The sequence below is a fragment of the Myxocyprinus asiaticus genome, chromosome 2 (assembly GCF_019703515.2).
Source record: "Myxocyprinus asiaticus isolate MX2 ecotype Aquarium Trade chromosome 2, UBuf_Myxa_2, whole genome shotgun sequence".
In the NCBI taxonomy this organism is placed as follows: Eukaryota; Metazoa; Chordata; class Actinopteri; order Cypriniformes; family Catostomidae; genus Myxocyprinus; species Myxocyprinus asiaticus.
In genome coordinates, this window is record NC_059345.1 from 43,500,716 (window position 1) to 43,522,497 (window position 21,782).

The 21,782-nt window shown below is 38.8% G+C and overlaps 1 protein-coding gene across 3 annotated transcripts in view; it reads left to right on the forward strand.

The window, feature by feature from the left end:
- Positions 1-21,782, forward strand: part of phkb (phosphorylase kinase, beta) — a 108,689-nt gene that overhangs the window by 50,306 nt on the left and 36,601 nt on the right. For all 3 annotated transcript variants that reach the window (XM_051716458.1, XM_051716449.1, XM_051716441.1), the window contains 6 exons: positions 110-205; positions 1,371-1,568; positions 11,930-11,987; positions 12,208-12,285; positions 15,194-15,352; positions 19,777-19,871. In XM_051716458.1, coding sequence (XP_051572418.1) covers positions 110-205; positions 1,371-1,568; positions 11,930-11,987; positions 12,208-12,285; positions 15,194-15,352; positions 19,777-19,871 — 684 coding nt within the window. The remainder of the gene's footprint in view (positions 1-109; positions 206-1,370; positions 1,569-11,929; positions 11,988-12,207; positions 12,286-15,193; positions 15,353-19,776; positions 19,872-21,782) is intronic.

The following is a 21,782-nucleotide window of genomic DNA, read 5'->3' on the forward strand; positions in this document are numbered from 1 at the left end:
ATAACCCTCAATTACCTATTGCAGACACTGTTTAGTTCCACTCATCAAGAGGTGGCAAGATGACATTCTAATGTTTGATTTATAATGTTTGTTTACCTGTGCCCTGCAGGGATGCTCCTGGTCAGTCATTTTTGTAGATCTGGATGCACATAACAGAAACAGGCAGACTATGTGCTCTCTGCTGCCCAGGGAGTCTCGTTCCCATGTGAGTTTTGTTGCCTACTGTGCATATACAAAAAACTGCTGATACATATTCAAGAGGTCATATCATACATTTTTTAGCATTTTCCCTCTGAGGTCCACTTATAGTGTTAGTCAAAGTTTCTTATTCAACATTTTTACATTTTCGACATGGTGACCCCACTAGAAATCTCAGCCAACCCAGCAAGATATTTAGCTTATATTTTGTAGTATCTTATTATACCTTATATAATTCTTAGCAGTTAATAAGTTAATATGCCACATTTGGAATTGATGACAAATATTTTAACATTATTCAAGTTCTGTATGTTTCATATATCTATTCACAGACCCCCCCCCCCCCAATTGAAAACCCTGGTGATAATGTATTAGAGTTTCTGACATCTAAAATCTAAGGATTTCAGAATTTGTTTTTGCGTCTTAAGGCTGGATTACACTAAATGACTTTAACACTGATTTTAGTTTTGTCTGTAGTAACTTTCAAGTCAGTAAATGTGATGCCTTGTATTTTGAAAATGTGTTCAGATTTTAAAAGTTGTGTAGCCTAATCCAACCTTTTAATTAAAAAAAATCAAATAAAATACAACCTTCAGTTTCAAAAGATATATTTGAGTTCTGAGTTCTGAAACTTACATTATGTTTTCGTTGTACATCAAACTCGTTTATTTCAAAAGATCAAGGAAAATATGATAAAACCGCTTAAAAGTTACATAACACTCCAACATATCCAACTCACAGAATGTCCCTCCCATCCTTCACTATGTCCATTATCAATACATAGCCCCCATTCTTCTCTGTAGTAATTCAAATAGGGAACAAAGCGATCTCTGCCCAAGAGAAGGTAAATTATTTTAATTAGTCAAAATAAAAAAATGCATTATGCAGATATGGTCTTCCTCTGCAAGTTAAGTGAAGTGGCGAGGTTTTTTGAATCTCTGTTTTGAAGTGCATAGGCTTATGTATCTCATGTATTAGAGCCTCTTAATGAGTCTGACTAATGTGTTATTAAAGCTTCAGAGGCTAATGCAGAAAAATAGACCAATCTTCAGGAAGAGAGTGGTCACTTAACCCTAGGTTCCCTCAATATTTCCTGATGGAAGGCAAATTCAATTGTGAAACAGTGACTCAGTCAATGTTTATTCTAACACAAGCACTGTGTTATCATGTAGAACACAGATTCAGCCCTTCTGCCCTGCATCAGCTACCCAGCTTTCGCCGTGGATGATGATGCTCTATATTCCCAAACTCTGGACAAGATTGTCCGCAAACTGAAGGGCAAGTACGGCTTCAAGCGGTTTTTACGGGACGGCTACAGAACAGCCAATGAAGACAAGAACCGCAGACACTACAAACCTGCAGAGATGAAGGTTAGTGTGGTTAGCATATCATCTGAAATGAAAGGTGGAAAAAAGAAATAGAATAAAGGGGAAAATTAATAGAGCTTTCACCGGGCACATTTTTCCCTGTCTATTTGGGATGAGTTATGGCTAGCCTCAGGTTTTGCCCAGTCATTTGAGTAACAGATATTTTGCTGTAAAGTTTGGCAACAGATCTAATAAATGGCACTCATGCATTTTTATGTGCATCTTTTAATCTGGTGCAGACTTGCTTATTTATCTCAGTGTTTCCCCTAGGATTTTTTCAGCAGCGGTGCTGCTGTGCGCACGTCCACGAGTCTGCAAGGCCTGACCCGTATTTACACACATCGGTGAAGTAATAGCTTAAAATGACCTTAGAATCATTATAGATGGGTTATTCAAATTCGCCTTATCATGTGTGTGTTTATTATTTTTTGACAGTTGAAGCGCTCAGAAAATCACTTTCACTATTTTTATTAAACATAAACACCAATAGAAAATATAAACCTATCTAAAAGAGTATCCATGTCACCACAGGACTCCAGACTAACATACACTGATCAGCCACAACATTAAAACCACCTGCCTAATATCATGTAGGTCCCCCTCGTGCCACCAAAACAGCTCTGACCCGTTGAGGCATGGACTCCACAAGACCTCTGAAAGTATCTTGTGGTATCTGGCACCAAGACATTAGCAGCAGGTCCTTTAAGTCATGTAAGTCGTGAGGTGAGGCCTCCATGGATCGGACTTGTTGGTCCAGCACATCCCATAGATGCTCAATCGGATTGAGATCTGAGGAATTTGGAGGCCAAGTCAACACCTTGAACACTTTGTCATGTTCCTCAAACCATTCCTGAACAATATTTGTAGTGTGGCAGGGCACATTATCCTGCTGAAAGAGGCCACTGCCATCAGGGAATACCGTTGCCATGAAGGGGTGTACGTGGTTTGCAACAGGTAGGGGGTGGTATGTGGTACGTGTCAAAGTAACGTCCACATGAATGCCAGGACACAAGGTTTCCCAGCAGAACCTTGTCCAGAGCATCACACTGCCTCCGCCGGCCCGCCCATAGTGCATCCTGCTGCCATCTCTTCCCCAGGTAAATGATGCACATGCACCCGGCCGTCCACATGATCTAAAAGAAAATGTGATTCATCAGACCAGGCCACCTTCTTCCATTGCTCCATGGTCCAGTTCTGATGCTCACGTGCCCATTGTAGGTGCTTTCGGCGGTGGACAGGGGTCAGCATGGGCACTCTGACCAGTCTGCGGCTACTCAGCCCTGTATGCAACAAGCTGCGACGCACTGTGTGTTCTGACTCCTTTCTATCATGGCCAGCATTACATTTATCAGCAATTTGTGCTACAGTAGCTCTTCTGTGGGATCAGACCAGACGGGCTAGCCTTCGCTCCCCAAGCGCATCAGTGAGCCTTGGGCGCCCACAACCCTGTCGCTGGTTCACCAGTTGTTCTTTCTTGGACCACGTTTGGTAGGTACTAACCACTGCATACCGGAAACACCCCACTAGACCTGCTATTTGGAGATGCTCTGACACATTCATCTAGCTATCACAATTTGGCCCTTGTCAAAGGCACTCAGATCCTTAAGCTCGCCCTGCTTCCAACAAATGAAATTCAAGAACTGACTGTTCACTTGCTGCCTAATATATCCCACCCCTTGACAGGTGCCATTTTAACAAGATAATAAATTTTATTCACTTCACCTGTCAGTGGTTTCAATGTTGTGGCTGATACATGGAGGACTTTTTGATTAGAACACTTTGAAATAGTTTAAGAAGTTCTGAAAAAAAATTTCAAATTGTAATAGTAATTTTTCATGTTATTAATGTCCTGACTATGCATTGTGATCAGTTGAATGCCACTTTGGTGAATAAAAGTACCAATTTCTTTCCATAAGAGCAAAATCAGTACATTATTCCAAACTTTTGGCAGGCAGTATATATAGGGCTAAATTGAAATATTCTGCGTGCAGTCCTACTGATTAAGTACAGTCATCTCTTTGAATGTCTGAAGGCAAACAAATCCAGTTACTTTTTCCTACAATGAAAGAGCAGATTCTAGAACAGATTTTACACCAAAGAAAAACTGATTGCTTGGTCCATATAATTATGAAAAGTTGCCATAGTTCATCCATTAAAGTCCATAGTTTTAAGTGATATTTCTAACTAGATTACAGGTAGTCACTGGTAAAAACCAAGCATGGCTCCTTACTACGATAGTACGTAACTTCAATAAAACAAACTATGGCATTTCTGTTATGAAATGACAAACTATACATTTAGAAACTATTAAAATAAAATAGAAACTTCTTGAAACGGACATAATTGTAACAGAAATGAATTATTTAATAGGACTATATAAATAATATACAAATATTCAGGATGAATATAACACATTGCACATCTGCCAAAATGCCATTGTTAACACAGTAAGTGTTACTATAGTAAATACAAGGTCCAATTTTGTTAGGGTGGTGATGTGTGGATTGTAAAGCCTTATAATTTATGTTCTGGTCAGTGTTGTTTTTAATGGTGTGCCATTAAACATGGTTAAAACTTGTTAAATCACCAATGCAAGAGACACTAAGGGTTTTCATAGGGTTTTTCCACAGCTATATTCAAATGAGTTTCGCATCTCGTGCCACGCTTCTTACAGCGCTGTTTATAATGATTTGCACTGCATGGGTGAAACTGCTCTGTTCATTGAGCTGGCTGATAATTGAGCTGGGTAGTGGCTAGTGCTGTTACGTTTTTCTCATATGAAACAGAAAACAGACATGTTGTGCATAATCAATGAGAGTTGGCGAACTCTGTAGTCGCACCGGTGTGACCTCTAAAAATAATACGTAAGTCTCACCGGCGGGGAAAAATTATTGCAAGATGCGACCATTTAATCTCAGTCTGGAGCCCTATATTTCTACTACCTTTGCCAAAGAAGTTATCAGAGTAAAAGACCACTAGAAGAGGTATCATGTCGGGTCTCCTACTTCTCTGTTGTGTATGTGTACGCACTCGCGAAAAGCCTTTGATGGGCTGCTATATGATGACGCCACTGTGAATATGTGCATGTATATGGTGGGGCCCCTTTTGCTTCATACAGGTGTCCCGTTTGACTGCACGCAGTATAAGCGTGCAACTGACTGGTGCTGGCCACAGATATATAAAAAGAACTGGATCACAGATGCAACGTTAAACTGCCAACAGGAGGTGAAGCCACTGGAAGTGTTCGTTTGGCCATCTTTGTATGCCCAACCTCTCATAGAGCATCAATGACTGACAGACGAAAAAGCCCTCCGACCTGCAGATATGACAGTTCAATTTCACCCTCTAGTGACAATCATGTTTAATGTTTGATTTGCTTGTTATGGATTATATTCATTACGAGGGAGAAGATATACAGTGCATCCGGGAAGTATTCACAGTGCTTCACTTTTTCCACATTTTGTTATGTTACAGCCTTATTCCAAAATTGATTAAATTCATTATTTTCCTCAAAATTCTACAAACAATACCCCATAATGACAACATGAAAGAAGTTTGTTTGAAATCTTTTTATTAAAAACAAAAACAAAATCACATGTACATAAGTATTCACAGCCTTTGCTCAATACTTTGTTGAAGCACCTTTGGCACCAATTACAGCCTCAAGTCTTTTTGAGTATGATGCTACAAGCTTGGCACACCTATTTTTGGGCAGTTTCTCCCATTCTTCTTTGTAGGACCTCTCAAGCTCCATTAGGTTGGATGGGGAGCGTCAGTGCACAGCCATTTTCAGATCTCTCCAGAGATGTTCAATTGGGTTCAAGTCTGGGCTCTGGCTGGGCCACTCAAGGACATTCACAGAGTCGTCCCGGAGCCACTCCTTTATTATCTTGGCTGTGTGCTTAGGGTCGTTGTCCTGTTGGAAGATGAACCTTCGCCCCAGTCTGAGGTCCAGAGCGCTCTGGAGCAGGTTTTCATCAAGGATGTCTCTGTACATTGCTGCATTCATCTTTCCCTCGATCCTGACTAGTCTCCCAGTTCCTGCCACTGAAAAACATCCCCACAGCATGATGCTGCCACCACCATGCTTCACTGTAGGGATGGTATTGGCCAGGTGATGAGTGGTGCCTGGTTTCCTCCAGACATGACTCTTGCCATTCAGGCCAAAGAGTTCAATCTTTGTTTCTCATGGTCTGAGAGTCCTTCAGGTGCCTTTTGGCAAACTCCAGGCAGGCTGTCATGTGCCTTTTACTGAGGAGTGGCTTCCGTCTGGCCACTCTACCATACAGGCCTGATTGGTGGAGTGCTGCAGAGATGGTTGTTCTTCTGGAAGGTTCTCCTCTCTCCACAGAGAAATGCTGGAGCTCTGTCAGAGTGACCATCGGGTTCTTGGTCACCTCCCTGACTAAGGCCCTTCTCCCCCGATCGCTCAGTTTGGCCAGGCGGCCAGCTCTAGGAAGAGTCCTGGTGGTTCCAAACTTCTTCCATTTACGGATGATGGAGGCCACTGTGCTCATTGGGACCTTCAACGCTGCAGAAATGTTTCTGTACCCTTCCCCAGATCTGTTCCTCGATACAATCCTGTCTCGGAGGTCTACAAGCAATTCCTTGGACTTCATGGCTTGGTTTGTGCTCTGAGATGCACTGTTAACTGTGGGACCTTATATAGACAGGTGTGTGCCTTTCCAAATCATGTCCAATCAACTGAATTTACCACAGGTGGACTCCAATCAAGTTGTAGAAACATCTCAAGGATGATCAGTGGAAACAGGATACACCTGAGCTCAATTTTGAGTGTCATGGCAAAGGCTGTGAATACTTATGTACATGTGATTTTATTTATTTATTTATTTTTTATAAATTTGCAAAGATTTCAAACAAACTTCTTTCACGTTGTCATTATGGGGTATTGTTTGTAGAATTTTGAGGAAAATAATGAATTTAATCAATTTTGGAATAATGCTGTAACATAACAAAATGTGGAAAAAGTGAAGCGCTGTGAATACTTTCCGGATGCACTGTATGCGGATCGCAATGTCAGAGTATCCACCTGCCCAGTCTATCAGTGCAGCACAACAATCACCAAAAGAAGCGGGAAAATTGTCCACAAGTTGAAATGTACATTTGAAAAGCTGTAATATCTGCTTGTTTAGGGTGACAGTACATCCTTACCCCCCAAAGGGACTTTAAAAAAGTCAGACTGGGATTTCTAAATCACCTTAAATGCCCGGGATTTGCTTGTTTTCAAATTGAAGTGCTCTCTGTAGTCAGTTTAATTCATTGTCCTCCAGTCGAACCCGTATCAGTTTAATTTTAACCAGCTTTGCTTTGCGTGTCTGCCTCAGGCGCTGTGTGTGACAGAGGGAGAGAGCACGCGCTCTTATTCAAGTGACCACGAGAACAAGGCACTTTTTAATGAAAACATATAAATAAAAAAGTCTGAAATTGTCTGTTTGTATCTTACCACAGTTTCAGTGAACTTGTTTACATTCAGCTGATCTGTTCGCTTATGAAGTTTGTAGAGGTAGATATTGTTTGATATACAGTAGATATACATAACTCGCTCCGGCTTTCAAGAAATAAATAATTACATGTGTAGGACGTTTGTGTTGTAGGGATGTACATGCAGATTTCAGATATAAAATCGGTGATTGAATGACTAATGTTTACTCCCTGAAATGAGGTGATTTCCTATTAAGTCAATAGGAACATTGGAATGTTTGGGCATAGCAATATGGCGGTGCAGTGGCTTCACTGATATGACGTCATGAGCAGTCCAGTTCTAATATACATCAGTGGTGCTGGCAAGTGTTACGTTGCATCATGGATATTAATGAACCATATGAAATGTCAATAGATAATAGCGGCGCTCTTAATTCAGCAGTGGCACAGCGCCGCTCCTGAATGCATATAGGGGAAACACTGAATCTATCTCTCTGGAGAATGCGAGCGCCGTGGGTAAATCCCGTTTGATTGTGTTGAATTGAGAGTATATTAACTCCAGAATTAGCTTGGTAACATGCTGCGTCGGAATCTGATATCTGAAAGGGGAATATTTAATTTGCGGCAAATATATCACAAGCTGCTGGAGATGCCCACCCAAAATAAACGAGTCAGCGAAGAAAATGGCTCTTGTTGGGGCCAAATTTAATCTTTTTTCTTTGCCCCCTCAATTTTTATACTTTGCTACCTCACCCTGCACAAACAAGGATTACCATAGTATTACCAAGCTTTTTGAACAAACACTTATGCTTAAACCAGCCTAAGATGGTTTTTGCCTGGCAGAGAGAACAGCCTAAACCAGTTAAGACCTGCAAACCAGCTAGTCTTAGCAGGTCTCCTAGCCTGGTCAGTCTGGTCTGGTTTGCTGGTTTTAGAGGGGCTTTAAGCATTTTTCAGCCAGCCAGGCATTTCAGTTAGACTTGCCGAAACCAGCTAAGACCAGCAAACCAGCTTAGGCTCATTTAAGCCTTTTTTTTTTTTTTGCAGGGATTCCTTTATATACTTTGGAATTACCATGTAAATATTATGGTGCATGACAATGTTAATCAATCAGTACCACTGTATATGTGAAAGTACCATGGTACTACCATTTTTTACCATTTGCTGTACCATGGTACCGTCACTTTATTTTTTTGGAAGTGTGATAGTCCTTTACTTGTAGAGGGAATAAAAAACATGTAATGCTATTTAATAATTTTTGTCCATTTCTGTGTAAATTAAATATTTAAACTCTCTGTGAATTAAATCCTTGATATCTCCATGCTATTAGTCTGTCTAGGCAAATACAAGCTCTGCATTGTTGGAGTTTCCATTCTATTGAACCCATAACTAAGTTATGATGGCAGATGCTCTAAAGCCTGATAGTGACTGAATGCCCTCTGGTGAATGATATAGTCTTACTAAGTAATTGTGGTAAGTGAAGCCAAAGACCCATGGGACTACTTCTGTTTACTATCAGAGTAGGCCTCAATGTCTGGTCTTTCCTATCCAAGAGACATTTATTTAATATATATGCCATATAGAGCCACCCCCATTGCTCTCTCTCTCTCTCTCTCTCTCTCTCTCTCTCTCTCTCTCTCTCTTTTTCTGTGTGGTTACAGAAACTGTGATTTTGAGGAGAAAATAGATTTTAAGTTTCAGTATTTACACTAGGTTTAATGAACTGTAAGCTTCTCTGCCCAACCAGTGTTAAGAAATCATGGCCTAATATATTTATAAAAGATGGTCTTTTGAATCAAATTAGTTTTCGACTTTAGTTAGAGAGTAGATTAAATTAGTTATTTTCTCATAAGTTTTAGAAGATGGCTGCGAGTACCCCTATTTTGTCCTGAAAAAGCTTATGTGAGATACGCCAATGAAGCGAGACCAGTCCAGTTAACAGCCTTTATTTCATTACATCCTAATCTCTCGCTCTTATCTCCTAATGCCATGGCGATTGTCTGCCAAGATTGCCAGTGGAGATAGAGAAAGATAGAGAAGATTTTACATTTGGGAAAGGTTGAGAGAAATTTGGTTCCCCGTCAGCCATTAAAGGGAGGTTTAGATTTTGTACCTCTTAAGCAGCTCACAGAATTTCTTTTTCTAAAGACAGATAGTTTGAATTGAGGTCGTCATATAACTGATAGTGATGAAAGAGGATCACAGAATTGCATTATGAATGTTTCATGCTAGGAATAATGAGAATATTGTGAATGCATGAGCTTATAGGCTTTATAATACGTTTTAATTGCAGACTGGAAAGTGGGATGCTAAATGCGGTATGACTGCGTGCAGTAAAACAACATCAAAAAGCACAAATAGGCTTATCCGTATTTGTTTGGTGGGATATTAATATAAATGTTTCTGATGAATTTCTCCTTTAGTATACTCAGTCTGCCACACATGTACACATGTAGCTTTCTGCAGAGCTTCGGTAAGCACTTAAATGTTGCTGGTTTTTTTAAGCTTTCAAATGAATGAGATGAAACGTGCTGCCTCATAATTTGAATTAATCATTGCTTTTTCACACTCAAAAACCATCTCTACATCTGAGTTGATTTTAATTTCAAACCCAAGCGATTCATGGCCCAGCTCTAGGGAACGGGAAATGGAGCACTATGGCTTTTAATGGAGTTTCTGCTTGACTGCTATACTGATACTTTACTTAGACATAATTGTTTTCTGTTTTCCTCAACTGTTGTAACTGGAAAATAGAGGTTGTCTGGCATTTCCTCTTAGTGGTTTGAAGGGCTTCCATTTTATGTACAGTATATGCATTTTGCTGCAGGTTATGATTGCTGTAAGTCATTCAAATCAGGGGTTATGTGGTACTCATAATTTACTAATCATTTAAAAATAGAATTTTAGCTGATTTCAATCTATTAAACATTATGCAGTTCACAAAAGCACACATGACAAAGTCACAATTTGTATTTTATTTTTATTTATTTATTATCTTTTATAGGTAGTTGATGTGAAAGACATTTGTAAAGTTGATATTTCCTATGGTATGAGATGCTACAATTTTATACATAATTTTGCTAATATTTTTAATCATTATTATGCATGCAACTTTTATGACTTCATATTAAGTACTTTTAAAATTTACTTGTCACATTTACAATGAACTAGTGAAGGCAAAATGGTGAAAAACAACTACAAAATGGTGACCAGTTACATGAACTCAGATATACAGTGGCAAGAAAAAAGATGTGAACCCTTTTGAATTAGCTTGTTTTCTGCATTAATTGGTAATAAAATGTGATTTCATTTTCATCAAATTCACAAACACAACGTGCTTAAGCTAACAACACACAAAATAATCTTTCATGTCTTTATTTAACACATCCCTTTAAACATTCACAGTGCTGTGGAAAAAGTAAGTGAACCCTAATTTAATAAACAGTCGATTCTCCTTTGGTAACAATTACCTCAACCAAATTTTGGACCATTATTCCTTATGGAATTGCTTCTGCTCAGCCATATTCTTATTATGTCTGGTGTGAACGGCTCTCTTGAGGTCATTCCACAACATCTCTATTAGGTTAAGGTCTGGGCTTTGACTGGGTCACTCCAAAAGATGGCTTTTCTTTTTATGAAGCCATTTTGTACTGGATTTACTTCGATGTGTAGGTTCATTGTCCTGCTGCATCATCCAACTTCTGCTGAGATTCAGCTGGCACACAGCAACCCTGACATTATCCTGTAGGATATCTTGATAAACTTGGGAATTTATTTTCAGTCCAGGCCCCGAAGCAGCCCCAAATCATGATGCTCCCTCCACTACTTCACCATTGGGATGATGATTTCATGTTGGAATGTGGTGCCCTTTTATGCCATACATAGTACTATGTGTACTTCCCTAAAAATGCAACCTTCATTTCATCAGTCCACAAAACATTTTTCCAGTAGCATTGTGGGGTGTCAGGATGGTCTTTGGCAAACTTCAGGCTCGCAGCAATGTTTTTTTTTGGAAAGCAGTGGCTTCCTTCGTGGTGTCCTGCCATGGACACCATGCCTGTTTAATGTTTTCCATATAGTAGACTCATGAACAGAGATGTTAACCAGTTCCAATGATTCTTTCAAGTCTTTAGCTGTCACTCTATGGTTCTTTTTTACCGCATTGAGCATTCTGCAGTTTGCACTGTAAGCCACCTTGATTAGACAGCCGCTTATAGTTAGAGTAGCCACTGTACTAAATTGTCTCCATTGATAGACCATTTGTCTAACTGTGAACAGGTGTAATAATTCTTGATCATAGGTCTTATGATATCTCTCAGAAGAGATGCATGGTCCTTGTCAGCAGATGCTTGTGAATAGCAAACTCAAAATGTTTGAGTGCTTTTTATAACTCAAAGTAGCACTATCCCACACCTCCAGTCTCGTTTCATTAATTGGATGTCAGGTTTGCCAACTCCTGACTCTAATTAGCTTTTATTGACATCATTAGCCTAGGGGTTCACATACTTTTTCCTACCCACAGTGTTAATGTTTGAATGATGTATTCAGTATGTATAAGAACAATACAATAATTAGTGTGTTATTAGTTAAAACAGATTGTGTTTGTTCATTATTGTAACTGAGATGAAGATCAAATCATATTTTAAGACAAATTTGTACATACAGTAAATGCAAGTAAGTCCAAAGGGTTCACATATTTTTCCTTGCAACTGTAAACTTTCCTATAAATGTCTACATTTATACATTTACTACTAAAATCTAAAATCTTGAGGTTGCTTCCAAGTCTATGGACATGTTATGCAAGTTCAATTAAACTGTAAACAATAACAAGTTTTAACAATGTTCTTGAATCATTATTTGATCAGTTAATGTAATCAGTTTTAATATATAGTGTCTTATTTTCTACTCTATGATCTTTTCAGCTCTTTGACGGGATCGAGTGCGAGTTTCCTATTTTTTTCATCTATATGATGATTGACGGTAAGATTCATGGATATTATTCTGTAGCCTCTTTTATATAATTCATATAAATATTGTGAACATAATAACACAGTTAATGAGTTTGCATACCAGTGCTGAGCTTGCTGAAAGCAAAACTGCCTGCATAAACAGCCCGTCTCTGAAAGGGAAAAGCAGCATTGCCCTGGAGGACAGGAAATGTAATGTTCTGTAACTTTCTTTTTATTCACTCTTTATTCAGGTGTGTTTAGGGAAAATCCTGCTCAAGTCAGAGAGTACCAGGAACTGCTTGAAGCTGTCATTTTCCAGTCATCTGAGGGTAAGAGGGATTCAAACACACATATACACACATCGTTTTGAACAAACTGCCAAAGCTTGTCACGTTGTGATGGCCTCTGTATGCTAGCCAGTGTCCTCCTTTCTCCTTCCAATGAGTGTTATTTCCCCATTACTCTTCATTAGAGTGGTCTTTCTGTATTCATCTCGCCCTCACTATGTGTGATTTCCTCAGACACACAACAGCGATGCTACTTATTATTTAAACAGACCAGAACACTGTCTATTCCTCGCAGACTGGCAAAAAGAGCTCTCATGCTGTCTGTCAGTCCTTCAGAACACCAACTAGTTCAGCTCTTTTCAAGTGTTTACTGTGGGCCTCAGCAATACAGATGAGGACTGCCCTGTGGAACGAATTATGTTTGACAGAGAAAAGGTCAATTTATGGCTAGGCTGGATGCAGTACTGAGATTTTTTATTTTATTTTTTACGTTGGGCTATATTGTGCCTTCTGTAATCCCTAAATTGCCTGTTTGCTGCTTCTTCATTTGTTTCGACTCTTTCTTAATTTTTTACATTTTTACAGAAAGAAGTCAAATGCAATCTGAATTACAGAACTGGCATCAGGGTTTTTCCTGGCTCAAAATGAGGCAGAGGTGGTACCATCCTGATCATGTGCACACATACTGTTGTATGCTGAAGCAAACACTTACAAGCAACATATTTTAGATGTTCTAATAATTAGATGATTGAAGAAAATGACAATTATCAACTCATATTTAATTAAAAAAGCTAATCTGTTCAAAATTAAATTAATTAAATACAGCATAACAGCTAATGTGTTCATTTATAGTTAACTTAATTAACCTCTTAAACCGATAATAAGATCATCTCTGATCTCAGGTATGTGGGTGGGTATGGTGGGAAGGGACGATGTGTAAAGACCAGTCGGCCACTGTTTTACAGCTTGGATTGGACTGATCGCTTAGATTGACAGGTCTTGATCTACCATGCGCACAACTGAAACAGTGCTGGATCTTATTACTTGTTGCTTATTCTATGTAATTATGTTTCTGGTTTATTGTGGCATTTACAAATGTAAGTAGTTCTTAGGTTCAGTAAAACCTTCAGATCACTTGTTTGGAGAGTTTTTTGGACTTTTGATAAAAAAGGCTACCTTGGTTCCAAATGCCATAACTTGCTTTGAGATAACAATACAACATTTTGCCCATATACAGTTGACATGATTGTAGTCATCATGTCAAGCATGAATAATTAACAAAATGAATAAATAAACTGCATCACGTTCTCAGCAGTGTTGTAACATAAAAGCCTCCGAACATGAGATGTACATGTTTGCATTTTTGAGAAAATCAGGATTATGCGTGGTTAGTAATTTTTAAGTCACTGAAATAAGGCCATGAAACACATATTAGACTCCAGTTTTCGCTCACAAAATTAACTTTTGTGAGACACTTTTTGTGTTAGAAAGGCCGTATCGGATCAAGCTGCTCTTCTGAGGTAAATTCACAGCGTGTCTCCTTCCAAAAACGATAATGAGCTCAAATGGGAATGACTGTACCTCTCGTTGGTTTCATACGGATTACACAATCAGAGAATGTTTGTTTTCGATTTAAATTGGTTTATTTAAAAGTAGACAATTCAAGCTTTCTATAAATATATTTCTCATGTCTGCGAGGCAAGTATACGCTGAGTTTCGGTTCATTTACGTGACGTGCTCCAGACAGAAGTTCATGGAGACCGAGACGGCAGAAAGGGCATCTTACCTGGCTGTCACAAATGAAGGCTGGTCAGGTAGACTTCGATGTTGCTCCTCAGGGCGCTCATTCTGCGTGCGTTGTGGAGGCTGTGACAAAGAATGTCAAAGAGGGGGAGGGGCAAGGGCTCGTGTGGTCTCGCAGAATTACAACTTAAATGCAGATGTCGGGCACACGTTTAATTGAGAATTGATGCCAAGGGCCAAATTTAATTAAAAAATAAATATAATTAAAAAAATAAGAAATGACTCGCAAAAAGGGCACTTATCTAGTGAAAGAGGGCGGGTGCTTGAGCACCACTTGGGGTCTATCTGTGCACGTGACTGCCTGCCTGAGTTTCGTCGACAATCAGAGGTGGCACGAAATTTGACGGAGCCGCCTCATAATTCTTTATGCACATTTATGTATGCCATATGGTGTTGTGTTGTCACTAAAGTGGCTGTAAAATTGAACAATAATGACATTTCAGGATTAACTGATCTGTTTTATGATGTGCTGTATTTTATATTTATATAGAGAGAGAGGGGCGCAAGAGCTGGGTGGTATAGCGAGATGATATATATATATATATATATATATATATATATATATAATCTATCTTGTGGCAACTACTATATAAAGTGTTAACTGGTAGACATTTTTACATATACAGTGTATAGCGTATGTGTGTCTTTTTATACAGCTTTTTATATGACATAGGCTATATCATCATATAAATTGTTATCAACCAAACATCTGAAGAAGATTGCTATATATATTTTTACTTATATCGGCCACCCCTACCACGTGGTTATTTAATATATAAACCCTTTCGTATATATATATATATATATATATATATATATATATATAATGTGTATAATATATTGCGAGTATACTGCAGTCATGGCTAAAGAATGTTGACAGGCACAATGCTCTCTTTAAAATTCACAATGTATATGAATATTAAGGGAAAAATGTCATGCTATTCTATGGTTGCTGCGTTACTATACTGTTACTGCACTGTGTGCTTCAACACAGCTGGAACGCTATATTGACCAGTCAAAACTGAGGACCGGAATTATCCTTTTAATAAATGCACATTAACCCCACTCCACAGAAGCATTTCATATATAGTAGATACACAAGACACCATGGCAGTCTTCGAATTTCATCTAATTTGATTCTCCACAGGCCATGCTGTTATCCCCAAGTACTACTACGTGCCGGCAGACTTTGTGGAGGCTGAACAGAAAAAGCATGGCAGCCAGAAGCGTTTCCCTAGCAACTCAGGGCGTGATGGCATGCTTTTCCTCTGGGGACAGGCCCTTTATAACATCGCTAAGCTTCTGGGTGAGTCTCGGATCGGTCTCCATCCACGCCTGCTTCACACTACACAGTTACACACCAAAAGAGTTTACATTTATGCAGTGACTTTGTGCCATTGACTTATTCAATCAGCTCACTCTAAAGAGAAGTACACCCTTTTAAAAACAGTTAAGTAATGGTTTATTTGGCTGAATTATGAGATAATGTAAATATAGGTCAAACAGTTATAGCAGAAATATGTGTTATACATCATGTTCTGTAGTTTTTGTTTGCAATCTGTGACGGTAAAGGAATAGTTCACGCAAAGTGTACTCACCCTCATGCAGTGAAGCACATACATTTCAAAATAAGAGTCCCTGGTGTATTTTGGGCTTGTTTATTGTAAAGAATCCTGCGATATGCACCAAATCTTTTTTCTTCTTTTTTTCTGGTTATAATTGGTATTTTGATTGCAAAATAATCTGCTTCTGGGATTTAATTTAATTTGGATTCTTGTAGTCTGTCTGGCCTGCCCTGTCACAGGAAGGATAGACTAAAACATTTTTTTAACAAATTCAAAATATCAATTTTAAAACTGTTGTCATAAGTCTGAAATCATTTTATTGTAATTTGCACAGATCTATGAACTAAGGTTTCCATGGTAGAAACTGAGCATTAAATTTGTAATAGGCAGATGAATCTGTTATTGCCTTTCTTCAAACACGTTATCGTATAAAAAACCAACATTGGTCGACCTCTACTTAATATGTCTTGATATATTGGTGCATAAACCAAATTTTAAATTATGTATATACTGTGTGTGTGTATATATATATATATATATATATATATATATATATATATATACACACACACACACACACACACACACACACACACACACATACAGTGGTGTGAAAAAGTGTTTGCCCCCTTCCTGATTTCTTATTTTTTTTGCATGTTTGTCACACTTAAATGTTTCAGATCATCAAACAAGTTTAAATATTAGTCATAGATAACAAGTAAACACAAAATGCAGTTTTTAAATGAAGGTTGTTATTATTGAGGGAAAACAAAATCCAAACCTGCATGGCCCTGTGTGAAAAAGTGATTGCCCCCTAAACCTAATAACTGGTTGGGCCACCCTTAGCAGCAACAACTGTAATCAAGCGTTTGCGATAACTTGCAATGAGTCTTTTACAGCGCTGTGGAGGAATTTTGGCCCACTCATCTTTGCAGAATTGTTGTAATTCAGCCACATTGGAGGGTTTTTCGAGCATGAACTGCCTTTTTAAGGTCATGCCACAGCATCTCAATAGGATTCAGGTCAGGACTTTGACTAGGCCACTCCAAAGTCTTCATTTTGTTTTTCTTCAGCCATTCAGAGGTGGACTTTCTGGTGTGTTTTGGATCATTGTCCTGCTGCAGAACCCAAGTTCGCTTCAGCTTGAGGTCACGAACAGATGGCCGGACATTCTCCTTCAGGATTTTTTGGTAGACAGCAGAATTCATGGTTCCATATATCACAGCAAGTCTTCCAGGTCCTGAAGCAGCAAAACAGTCCCAGACCATCACACTACCACCACCATATTTTACTGTTGGTATGATGTTCTTTTTCTGAAATGCGGTGTTACTTTTACGCCAGATGTAATGGGACACACACCTTCCAAAAAGTTCAACTTTTGTCTCATCAGTCCACAGAGTATTTTCCCAAAAGTCTTGGGGATCATCAAGATGTTTTCTGGCAAAAATGAGACGAGCCTTAATGTTCTTTTTGCTCAGCAGTGGTTTTCGTCTTGGAACTCTGCCATGCAGGCCATTTTTGCCCAGTCTCTTTCTTATGGTGGTGTCATGAACACTGACCTTAACTGAGGCAAGTGAGGCCTGCAGTTCTTTGGATGTTGTTGTGGGGTCTTTTGTGACCTCTTGGATGAGTCGTCGCTGCGCTCTTGGGGTAATTTTGGTCGGCCGGCCGGCCACTCCTGGGAAGGTTCACCACTGTTCCATGTTTTCGCCATTTGTGGATAATGGCTCTCACTGTGGTTCTCTGGAGTCCCAAAGCTTTAGAAATGGCTTTATAACCTTTTCCAGACTGATAGATCTCAATTACTTTCTTTCTCATTTGTTCCTGAATTTCTTTGGATCTCGGCATGATGTCTAGCTTTTGAAGATCTTTTGGTCTACTTCACTTTGTCAGGCAGGTCCTATTTAAGTGATTTCTTGATTGAGAACAGGTGTGGCAGTAATCAGGCCTGGGTGTGGCTAGAGAAATTGAACTCGGGTGTGATAAACCACAGTTAAGTTATGTTTTAACAGGTGAGGCAAACACGTTTTCACACAGGGCCATGTAGGTTTGGATTTTGTTTTCCCTTAATAATAACAACCTTCATTTAAAAACTGCATTTTGTGTTTACTTGTGTTATCCTTGACTAATATTTAAACTTGTTTGATGATCTGAAACATTTAAGTGTGACAAACATGCAAAAAAATAAGAAATCAGGAAGGGGGCAAACACTTTTTCACACCACTATAAATATATATACACACACACACACTGGCAGCCAAAAGTTTGGAATAATGTACAGATTTTGCTGTTTCGGAAGGAAATTGTTACTTTAATTCACCAAAGTGGCATTCAACTGATCACAAAGTATAGTCAGGACATTACTGATGTAAAAAACAGCACCATCACTATTTGAAAAAAGTCATTTTTGATCAAATCTAGACAGACCCCATTTCCAGCAGCCATCACTCAAACACCTTATCCTTGAGTAATCATGCTAAATTGCTAATTTGGTACTAGAAAATCACTTGTCATTATATCAAACACAGTTGAAAGCTATTTGGTTCATTAAATGAAGCTTAACATTGTCTTTGTGTTTGTTTTTGAGTTGCCACGGTATGCAATAGACTGGCATGTCTTAAGGTCAATATTAGGTCAAAAAAGGCAAAAAAGAAACAGCTTTCTCTAGAAACTCATCAGTCAATCATTGTTTGAGGAATGAAGGCTATACAATGCTTGAAATTGCCAAACAACTGAAGATTTCATACAAAGGTGTACACTACAGTCTTCAAAGACAAAGGACAACTGGCTCTAACAAGGACAGAAAGAGATGTGGAAGGCCAGATGTACAACTAAACAAGAGGATAAGTACATCAGAGTCTCTAGTTTGAGAAATAGACGCCTCACATGTCTTCAACTGACAGCTTCATTGAATTCTACCCGCTCAACACCAGTTTCATGTACAACAGTAAAGAGAAGACTCAGGGGTGCAGGCCTTATGGGAAGAATTGCAAAGAAAAAGCCACTTTTGAACAAAAACTAGAAGAAAAGTTTAGAGTGGGCAAAGAAACACAGACATTGGACAACAGATAATTGGAAAAGAGTGTTAAGGATCTTAATCCCATTGAGCTTTTGTGGGATCAGCTAGACTGTAAGGTGTGTGAGAAGTGCCCGACAAGACAGCCACATCTATGGCAAGTGCTACAGGAAGTGTGGGGTGAAATGTCACCTGAGTATCTGGACAAACTGACAGGACATGGAGGATTTTTTGATGAGAACTCTTTGAAGTAGTTTAAGAAGTTCTGAACATTGTTTTCAAATTGTAATTGTCATTTTTCACGTTATTAATGTCCTGACTATACATTGTGATCAGTTGAACGCCACTTTGGTGAATAAAAGTACCAATTCCTTTCCATAAGAGCAAAATCTGTACAATATTCCAAACTTTTGGCCGTGCGTGCGTGTGTGCGTGTGTGTGTGTGTGTGTGTGAAACATGGCTTGAGTATTTTAAACTTGCAGAAGCCCTGTTTTGTTGATAAGCAGTGTTACAAGTTCTAAGGCCTTGTTGCATGTGTGCCCAAGCCTGTTTAGGTAAAAGCATTTGTGATGCATGATTTATTTCTGAGATTGTGTGGGTTTGTTCTGTATGGACATATGGTATTTCATTTGTTCAGGTGAAAGAAAAAAAAAAGGTCTTAAAAAGTCTAAACTTTGATTTTAAAAAGTCTGCAGCAACTCTGACTCTATTCCAAGTCTTCTGAAGACATACTGTAGCTTTTTTGAGGCTTTTTTGACTGTCATAATTTGCCAAAGAAATGTCTACTCCATCTTAGGTCTTAAATCTTATTCATGCTTGTTTCATGTCTTGTTGATTTTCAGCAAATTATGACTTAAAATGTAATATGTGAACTATTTCTTTAATGTGGTTTTCCCCACTAAATAGAGTTTTCAACAATATTTTTGCCATAGTGTGCATCCACATTGATTGATATTGTAGCCAGTGTATGCACTGCAGTATAAAACAGATGAAAGAGACAATGGTATTCTGTGAAAAGGGATTTTTCAAATCGTTGTCTCCAAAGAAAACATGCTTTTGCTTTCCATCACATTCTAAATAGACAGGTTTTAAACTCAAATGAACTGAAGAAGCCTGTTCTTGCACCTTGTTCTCTGTTTTCTGTTCAGTGGATGGTCTGATCAGCCCAAATGACATTGACCCCATCCATCGCTATGTACCACGGCAGGCTCAGAGGAACGTCAGCATGCGATACTCAAATCAGGTAAGCTGCATCCCATGTAGCTGTCTTCAGCCAACTACTTGGATACTAAAATGTATCAAAACACATAAATGGAAGACCTGTGCTGCTTCCATGTAAAGGGATAGTTCACCCAAAAATGAAAATTCTGTCATTTAATCACACTTACGTTCCAAACCCCTATGACTGTCTTTCATTTGTGAAAAAAAAAAAAGTGGTTGTTAGGCAGAATGTTTGTCTCAGTCACCATACACTTTCATTGCATCTTTTTTTCCCCATAAAATGAAAGTGAATGGTGACTGAGACTGACATTCTTTAAATCATCTCCTTTTGTGTTCCACGAAAGAACGAAAATCATGTGTGTTAGGAACAACATAAGTGAACGATGACAGAATTTTCATTTTTGGGACAACTATTCCTTTAATCTCTCTCAGAACCACATTTATATTTTGCTTCAGGCTTTAGCAAAATCCCTGACATCTCCATATCAACACAAACCCCCACAGTTGACTTCTCTTGCAGATCCATTCCTTGCAGTTCTGTTTGCGCTCAAAGACAGACCACACTGTTCTTGATAAAGAGAAACCTACAAACACTTGCTGTTTGGTAGCTAGCACACAGCTACCTCGTCTGTCCCTACAAACAGTCTGCAATATCTCTTTAATACAGCATCTGCTTATTTCAGTTATGCTCCAAGTCTGTTAGATTTGAGATCTCGTGTGATATTTGTAGCCGTCGGGAAGCTGCTTGTCAGCAGTCCTGTTGCCGTGATGCACCATTATTATAGTCATTCTACATTATGTAGTACTAGCTACTGAAAACAGATTTTGTGAAGGAGTGGGAGGTTGGAGCTATTAGAAACATCACTTCCTCTCAAGAATGAGATCTCATATATGCAGTAAACTTTAAAGAAGAGGTTGAGATTTGGGTGGGTGATAGTTATAAATAACATCTCAATATTCTTCACCCTTTTGGTTAAATATGATATCTTAATTATGTATTTCCTCTAAAATGGAACACCTGTACACCTACTTATTCATGCGATTATGTAATCAGCCAATTGTGTGGCAGCAGTGCAATGCATAAAATCAAGCAGATATGGGTCAGGAGCTTCAGTTAATGTTCACATCAACCTTCAGAATGGGAGAAAAAATGTGATCTCAGGGATTTCGACCATGACATGATTGTTGGTGCCAGTTGGGCTGGTTTGAGTGTTTCTGTAACTGCTGATCTCCTGGGATTTTCACACACAACAGTCTCTAGAGTTTACTCAGAATGGTGCCAAAAACATCCAGTGAGCGGCAGTTCTGTGGACGGAAATGCCTTGTTGATGAGAGAAGACAGAAAGGCTACATTAACTCAGATAACCCCTCTGTACATTTGTAGTGAGCAGAATAGCATCTCAGAATGCACCATAAGTTAAACGTTGAGGAGAATGGGCTACAACAGCTGAAGACCACGCCAGGCACTTTATTAGGACCACAGTGTTCCTATTAAAGTGCTCAGTTAGTGTAGGCTCATAACTATTTAAAAATAATAATTTAGTTAAACAGCAATATTCTACTACATGTATTTTTACTTAAATATATAGAAAAATGCCAGACAGAGATTTCTGTGAACATGTTTGAGTTATGACCCAAACACATTGTTGAATCAGAGTTTTTAATTGATTAATTAAAACACAGTTGTAATAGATAATTTGGCTGATATTGGATTGGGAGCACAAGTCTCTCTCATGAGAGTCTAATATGAGGCGATTAAAGGCAGGCAGTTGTTTTATTCATGAGTGTTGCCCCGCTACATGGGACACTGGGAGGAGCCCTGCTGCTCTGAAGGAGGGCACTGCATATTGCACAATAATGCGTGGCACGCTTGTCTCTTCGGTTTTGTGTCAAATATGCACTGACTAAAGGGCTTGCTGCTGTGGCTGCTGTT